The sequence below is a fragment of the Berghia stephanieae genome, chromosome 2 (genome assembly GCF_034508935.2).
Source record: "Berghia stephanieae isolate SIO BIC M18660-M18661 chromosome 2, UCSD_Bste_1.3, whole genome shotgun sequence".
NCBI lineage: Eukaryota > Metazoa > Mollusca > Gastropoda > Nudibranchia > Aeolidiidae > Berghia > Berghia stephanieae.
In genome coordinates, this window is record NC_088361.1 from 93,103,140 (window position 1) to 93,111,876 (window position 8,737).

General features: G+C 36.4%; 1 protein-coding gene across 1 annotated transcript in view; it reads left to right on the forward strand.

Moving 5' to 3' along the window:
- LOC144965883 (uncharacterized) overlaps window positions 1-6,408 on the forward strand; it is a 27,137-nt gene extending 20,729 nt beyond the window's left edge. Inside the window, exons 4-5 of the mRNA XM_078901706.1 lie at window positions 599-765; window positions 4,106-6,408. Of these exons, the coding sequence (XP_078757832.1) occupies window positions 599-765; window positions 4,106-4,128 (190 nt within the window). The 3' untranslated portion in view covers window positions 4,129-6,408. The remainder of the gene's footprint in view (window positions 1-598; window positions 766-4,105) is intronic.
- The last annotated feature ends 2,329 nt before the right edge of the window (window positions 6,409-8,737 follow it).

Here is an 8,737-nt window from a genome sequence, read left to right on the forward strand (position 1 = left end):
GAAATGAATTGCGGGACAGTTTACAATAGGATATACAACAGAGTGTTCTGATTCTACGCTATATTCTGTTCTAGATTATTCTGCATTCTACTTCACTATGAGCTGCACTTTCCTAGTATGCTGCGAGTTCTAACATCCTACTTAGAATCTTTATTTTACGGACTTAGAAGTATTCCACGTATATTGAAAATGGCTATTTAGGCAAAATGACTTTACATTTGGATTGATTTTACGGATTTGGAATTTATGAAACTGATTGAATTATGACCATGCTCATGATTTGGATTTGGAATTTGTCACAACAAATAAAGCAGTAAGAAATGAAACTTTGAATCTGGACTTTTATTTGAATGTCTTGATGTTGTACATTCAATTATCATCATTGATCCTTGAACTCTTTCGTCATCATTAACATCTACAACACAATGCAAATGAATATCATTACTATCTATCAAAAAAAGCCACTATACGATAATAAGCCATTACATAATATGTGTGCAACTACGCCACAGTTATACCAAGGGAAAGACTGGAACAACCCCACGCCCTGATTTGTAACCATTAATAATCGACGTGATTTATTTTTCTCCATCCCCAGGGTTTCTGTCGTTGTCCTACTCATGTTTGTGATAGCAGCTGCCATATCGGGCTATTGTCGACACCGTAAACACCCCCCAGTCTATGTCAACTCTTTAAAGAAGAACAACAATGGTGACAGCGTGAGTGATAGTCAGGCTACGCTCATTCCTTGGGCTGTGGCTTTAGGTAGGTATCTTCGTCATGGTCAACATCATCATCATCATCATCATCATCATCATCATCAACAGCATCATCATCATCATCATCATCATCATCATCATCATCATCATCATCATCATCAACAGCATCATCATCATCATCATCATCATCATCATCATCATCCTCGTCATTGTCACCATTAACACCACCATCATTGAACTCCCCTTGCCTTCATGTATCCATTTGCATTATAACAAACGTCTTTTTTGGTCTTGTAATATGACCAAAAATCAATGTCCTTATTATGCGGGTATGACTGGCACCTTTGGACATGTAGGTCCCAGGTTCTTGTTCCATTGTAGGCGGTGGTGCAAATTTGAGTCCTTTGAAAACACTCTTCACTCACATTCTCTCGCCGCATTCTGATCAGACGGCCTTGTCATTTTAGCTCAGCTGAATGGAGAAGCGGTTGCATAATCCTCATTTTAATGGATTGTTACAATGGAAACGGTAATCTACCAGCTGGTGAAGAATAGCAATAACATACACATATACACTATTATACACATTATGCACTATTATATTGTACACTATTATAAATTCTGCCATTTTTTTTAAAGAACACAGTATGTGCTATTTGGTTAACATTGCACATACTGTGTTTTTTAAAACAACGGCAGCATTGTGCGAGATTAAAACTATAATTTGTCATGCAAAAATGCGCAGCATTTTTTCACTGGTAATGAAGGCAGACAGTAAACGACGTTTTAATTTGGATAAAGCACGTATGCCCAAACATTGCATACAAAAATGTTACGAAATAGAAACTGCTGACAAAAGTGAAATGTCATGAAATAGGTGCAAGTGTACTGGTTTCATAGAGCTTGCTATTTTATCTACATTTAAAATAAAGGACAGAGATAAACTATAGAATGTCAACAGTATAACTATTTAAAACGAGTAGACCCAAAGTCATTGTATTTCCATAGCTTCCAACGAGAATAAGTATTTGATAACTTGTTTCGGGTTGGAGGGGGGGGGGGGCAGTACAAATTAAAAATAATATAAACTAGTAGCTAGCGCTCGCTTTAATATATGGGGCGCTCGCTTTAATATATGGCCTTTCGACTCAAAATGATATTATGTCGGGGGGACTCAGTTGCCCAAAAGTGATTTTAAATAAAGATAACCCGAAATGTGAGATTTTTAACATTGTGTCGCTATTGATGCCATCTTTTAAAAATATGTAACCTTACACGTTTATAGTTTGATTGATATAATTTAGTGAGAACTAATCATTAAAATTGCTGTCTAAAACAATAACAAAGAGCTGAGTGGCGTCAATTTCGTTCCGTCTATACTTTATAGACTGCTGGGTGGACAAGAGGGGGAGGGGAGGGGGTCAGAAAAAAAATCTCGACTGCTCCTGAGATTGATTCTGGTCCCTTTGTTTGTAAAGCGAGTGCTCTACCAACTGAACTATCGGGACTACCTTACTTAAGAGACGCAGTCCCTATTGCTCAATTCGCAGCGCTGGTCCTGCGGCTAACGCCATGGTTATGTTGTTTCCTCGAGATCTCGAGGTAGATCCTAAAGAAAACAATTATAGTACATATTGTGATTTTTTCTTCATTCGCTATGTCTATAAAATATATAGATTTACGACGGTGATTGTATTACTTTAGGATTCATTATACACTGTAATTGTGGCCGAGGAAACATCGAAATGTTTGTTCGTCTCGATGCACATGTGGAAAGAGTGTGAAAGAAATCCCTTCTCAATGCTCAAGGACGAACCTTCAGGTTGCCAAGTCTTAAGGTTTAAACTGTGGGATTTTGTCTGAAATTAAAAGCGAGCTGCAGATACAAACCTGAGGGGTAGGGGGTCCCCCGATAGCTCAGTTGGTAGAGCACATACCTCATGAGCAAAGTACTATTATGGATCTTTGGTACAGTCCAGATTGGGTTATTGTTTTGTTTGTTTGCTTTTTTTGTGTGTTTTTTTTTGTTTGTTTTTTTTTTGTTTTTTTTTGTTTTGTTTTTTTTGTTTGTTTTTTTTGCTGATCCACGTATTCATCCGGCAAGTGATTGGGTACATTAATTTGTTCAATCTGGTGGAAAGTACTTTGCGATAGACTAGCGTTCCATCCAAAGGGTAGCAATTGCTACTGTTTGTTCAACCACAAATAAACATGGGCTCCAGTTTAGCCATTTAGACACAACCCACCATTATAATACTGTATGCTGGAAGTTTAACGCAATCCTTGAATTGTAACCATAGTATGCGCTTACCAACTATGATTGTGGCATCGACAGAGTTCAGCATTACAGTCTCTCGTCTTGTAAGAGCAAGCGATGTTGGGCGTGATCAGTGACCAGATAGGTGACAAGGGTATCTCAAGTGTTGTAGTTTTGGGTAAGGCGCAAGAATGCCTGACTAAAGCAGTGATGAAAATAGTAAAACTGCTTCTACAAAAAGGACGTCTAACAGCAATCAGAGACTTATGAAATGGAAGTAGGTTGCATATTATGACCCGTTTGGTGTATGACTGAAGCGCATTGAACATGGTTTATCCGAGGAAATGCGCTAGACTAAGTCTTCATTTTGAAATCAAAATCATGCGTTTAAAAAAGAAAAGAATAAGTAATTCCTTTAATAGAATCACGCTCTAATAACTATAGCTAAACTGTACCAAAAAGACAATTTAACCACGCTGTCATGTCCGAAAAATAGTTCATTATTTTTTTTTTTTAAAGAAGGCCTCTCTTCAATTTTTAATGGAATTATTGATGAAAAAAAAAACATATACTTTCAAAATATCACTGTGGAAATATTCTGGTGCAGATGAAGGCTGAGAAAATCGGTTTGTTTCTTTTCAGTGCGGTTGTCTTTTGGAGTCACACCCCTATATAATAGTCCATAGATTTATACATTTCAAGATGATGTTCAATGAACGTCTCTTTGCATCCCTATTCTTCTTCAAGTCAAGATAGTTATGGCCCTAAATTGTGTCAAAGTTCAAAGCAAAAAATTAATAATATGATTTTTTTAAAAATTTGAAATGCTTCCTTTGTTTATAATAATGGCCGAAATCTTACGCGCATGATGTATTATTAAGCCAACTTGCAACGTTCAACATTAAAGAATAGTTTTTGATGAACATATGTCAAGGTCTGATAACCCAAATTGTTATGGTCTCATTGTTGTATTGGAAACAACGCAATCATTTTCCATACAACTACAACACTGTTGAAATGAGCCCATAATTGCGTATGGTTATCAGGCCTGCAAATATGAGCACATCGACATATTCTCTTTTTTATCTTTTACTAATCCTATTTTTCAATTATTTTCTTTTATCAACAGACGTGGACCCAAACAAACCTTGAGGTGTCTCATTTGACCCAAATGAATAGAGATACAAAACTACGTGTACAAATTAGCAAGTCTGGTAACCCAACGCAAGCAATTACGGGCAGGAGGCTTGGTTTGACGTTGTTGTAAATTGTAATAGAATGTAATTATTTAAATTTGGTTTGAAAGTATTTCCAATACAACAATGAGACCGTAACAATTTAACAATCTACATGATGGCAATACTCCATGAACGTTACTATGAATAGACTTCCACCGGCGTACATATTTGCAGGTCTGATAACTGAGCCTAACTATGGGCCATATTTGACATTGTTGTCATGAAGTATTTAATTTTGTGTAGGTTTGAGAGCAATTCCAGTACAACAATGAGCCCATAACAATTGGGGTTATCAGATCTGCAAATAAGACTACTCGTCGACTTCAATATTAACATCAATGTTATCATCATATCATTATTAATTTGGTGTATCTAATCATTTTATCAAAATGATGGCCACGTTCATGAAATCCGTGTTGGTATCTGTGTACACATTAGTAAGTACAAGTCAGTTTTGGTCGTGGACATTGATATCATTTTCAACAATAGCATCAATGTTATCATAATATTATTATTAATTTGGTGTATCTAATCATTTTATCATCTAGTAGTTCCATGCTCGTACATATCATATCTATCGTATTTACAAAATGGCAACGTTTTATCTTAAAATTGTTTGGCATGAAATCAATAGTCTGATGTCACGTCGCCCAGCAACGGCGAGCAGCGTGGTTCTAAACAAAGAAAATCGGTACTTTTTATTCTTCATGCTGACTAGAACTTTTCATATGTCATGTGATCAGAATGTATAAAAGCCAAATCATGATCATTTTTAGAATGTTTTTCTCCTCTGGATACACTTTTATGTTCGTCGGAGAAATATTGCATAAGGGCGTCCGCCATTGTTCCGATAGTTTAGAGCCAGTTACTATGCGTCATTACGAGGGAAGTGACGTCATAACTATTGAAGCCTATTGTGGTTCGCGCACCGGGCGTGGTGTGGCGACGTCTGACTGAGGACATATCTTGTTTTTGTTTTTCTCGTTGTTCATCGATCGTTTAGGCTCGAGGAACGTAATCGTTAACTTGCCACTAGTACAAATCAGTTTTGGTGGTCACTGTTAATTGGTTCCAGTTTTCATATCGATTGTGCCATTTCTATGAATGTGATATATCGCCCATAACAACGTTAAGTGTAAAGTATTAAAGCTTATATAGACCAAAGAAAACAAATCATTATCATCCTCCTCATTATTATTATTATTATTATTATTATTATTATTATTATTATTATTATTATTATCACCACCATCATCTTTAATTTCATTATTAACATCATCATCTTAACTCTCATTATCGATATTATTATTGCATTATCATTATTATCACTATCATCGTCACCATCACCATCTCAATAAATTTTAATATTCAATCCATATCATGCATGAATTTTGGCCTACTAAGACCAATGATATCCAGGAAGATGACAGATAGCGGATTTAAAGGCCAAAAATTACTTATTTAAAGGCTCATTCATCATACAACATACTGACCCCGCGGCTTTTTGAAAAAAAATATTTCAAAATTTTGCAGAAGAAAATAAGTAATTTTTTTTTGCAAAACTTTACAGGTTTCTAACTATGTTGTATCACACCTTACAACTAACTGCATGCAACCCATGTAATAAAATATCCCCGCGGAATTACGCAATTTCAAACTCAAAATTATTGGTAAAAAATGGCAAATAATTTTGCAAGAAATTATGCAGATTTGGAAATAGGCACAAAGTTGGGAAAACAAAATTACAATTTTAAAAATTGCTGTCAATTAAATTGTTATAATAAAGAAAAATTAAAGCTTTCAGGGTTGCCCTGGCTCACACTTCTCCTTAATCACCGTGGGGAACGCAAATTTCGCACCAAAAAAAAAAAAAAAAAAAAATCAAAATCAATTTGCCAATCATTTGCAAAACGTGCAGATTTTTTGGTTACAATGCAAATCAGAAAATTTTCCCTGATTTTGCTGCCGCAAGCTGTGCAAAAATCCGCGGGACCAGAACATAACACTGCATCTTCCAGTTTAGAAAATAATTGACGGCAACCTTGAATGAAAAGATGCTGAATGTGATTGTAAACACAAAATGTGTTATTCTTCTCAACGTTAATCAAGAAAGAGAAGGTACACATCGAAATATAAGTCAATGTGTAATTTTTGCTTTGATGAATTAAAGTTTCAAAAGTCTTATGAACTGAAATGAGTATCTTTTGTTACATTATTTTAACCCGTGTTATTTGTCTTGCCACTAACCAGATGTCGTATTGGCCAAAAAACTCGTCCTTCAAATATTGATTGATTTTAATGACTCTCATCTTGGCATAACCTCACAAACATTGGTCTCCGCGAAATCCCAGGTTTGAGAGATTTTGCCAAGATGAGGAGAGTCATTTAAATCGATTGATATTTGAAGGACTTAGGTGGGATCATTTGAACTCCAATGATGGGCAGGTGCTCACTTGCTGTCTTCTGTCCCCCTATATTTTCTGAGTTGTTCTCTGTATGCCTTGGAATGGGATTACATGGTTTTGTCCTGGCCCTTGTCAGAGAGGGAGCAGTAAAATGTATTGGGAGATTATTGTTTTCTTTGTAAATAATCTCTGTTATATCATGATAGTTTTGAACATATCTTGTAAACATTTCAGTGTAATTCTCTTGGTGCGATCCGGTGCTGGTGTCTGCATGGGACATTTATGTGATCTCAAACTAACAACATTGTTGAATGCTCTTGGTATCCACACCTGTTCCCTATTTGAACCATTTCCCCTTTGTCTTATTTTGTCTCGGGTGATCTAATTGTAATTCTAGATATTTTTGACAATCCCTTTTTCTTCCATTTTACGGGTGCTTATATAACCTAAGCGTGACGCAAGTGCCATAAAACCCTTTAAAACAAACTAAAACATATTTGAAGTACTAGTTTTCTGGCCAAATTGTAAAATACATGTCTTTCCAGATTCCATCAGTCAACTGGAAGCTTATATATAGCCTTTTCCCCAAGTACCATACAAGTTTTGAGAACCACTATTGTACCTTACTCTGAAAAAAATTCTACCCTGGGACTTCGTCATCAATTGGATTCAATAGTCTGATGTCACGTTGCCCAGCAACGGCGACCATTGTGGTTCTAAACAAAGAAAATCTGTACTTTTCATTCTTCATGCTGGCTCAAACTCGAACTTTTCATATGTCTTGTGATCAGAATGTGTAAAAGTCAAAACATGATCAGATTTATAACGTTTTTCCCCCCTCTGGATACGCGTTTATGCTCGTCGGATAAATATTTCATAAGGGCATCCGCCATTGTACTGATTGATAGTTTAGAGCCAGTTACTAAGTTACCATGCGTCGTTACAAGGGAAGTGACATTACGACTGTTGAAGCGTATTATCTAGGCTAAAACTACTATGATATTTATTGTTTATTCGACGAGGTCTTTTGACCTCGTTGGGAGGGGTTCCTACCTCCCATATTGGGCAGGGAGGTAGCCTACATACTGTGTCTTCTATCCCCTTATATCTGTTTTCAAACATGCTTTCTGTTTTTGTGTTGGAATGAGATAACTTGGTTTTGTCCTGGCTGGGAGGGAAACAGTCGAATGCATAGTTATTGTTTTGGGAGATGATATTTTTTTCATTGTAAATCACCTCTCTATTAAGTATTATGTATTATATTTGTTATTTTGAATATATAAATGTAAGCATTTGAGTGTATTCCTCTTTGTTGGGTTTTGTGCTTGTGTCCGGATGAGACTTATAGGTGATCTCAAACTAAGTACATTGATGGTATGCTCTTGGAATCTACATCTGATCCCTATTTGTTCCCAGTTCCCCTTTGTCTTACTTTCTCTTGGGTGCTTTAATTGTAATTCTAGAACTTTTTACAATCCCATTTTCTTCCTTTTTACTGGCGCTGATATAACCTAAATGTGTTGCAAGCGCCGTAAAACCCTTAAAAAACAAAAAACATCTTTTGACCTCTGATGGTGAGTGGAGAGGTTACTATTACTGTGTCTTCTATCCCCCATATCTGTTTTCCCTTGGTGAGAAGAGGTAAGAAAACGGGGAAAAAAGGCATCTCAAAAAATCATCTTGTCACAGATGAGGTTCGAACATCAGACCGACTGTTTATAAGAATAAGAAAGGCTCATCTTTTACACACATGAGACTAACTCTGCCATACTCTGAAAAAATAAAATTTTCTCCTTATGTAGCCAGAAAACTATATCAAAGAGGTCTCAGTCTCAGATTGATTAGGGATTCCAATAGCTCAGTTGGTAGAGCACTCTCTTCATACGCAAAGGGACTGGGATCGATCCTGAATGAAGTAAAGATTTTTTCAGACCCCTCTATCCACCCAGTGGTTGGGTCTGTTAGATCTGGTGCAAAGTGCTTTGTGATAGACAGGCATCCTATCCAAAGGGTAGCAAGTAATTGCTATTGTCCATTTCACGCTGTAGAAACCTGGATAAACTCTGGCTCCATGGACCTAAATGGCTCTGAAGGACAACTTAGATTGAAGACTTCTTG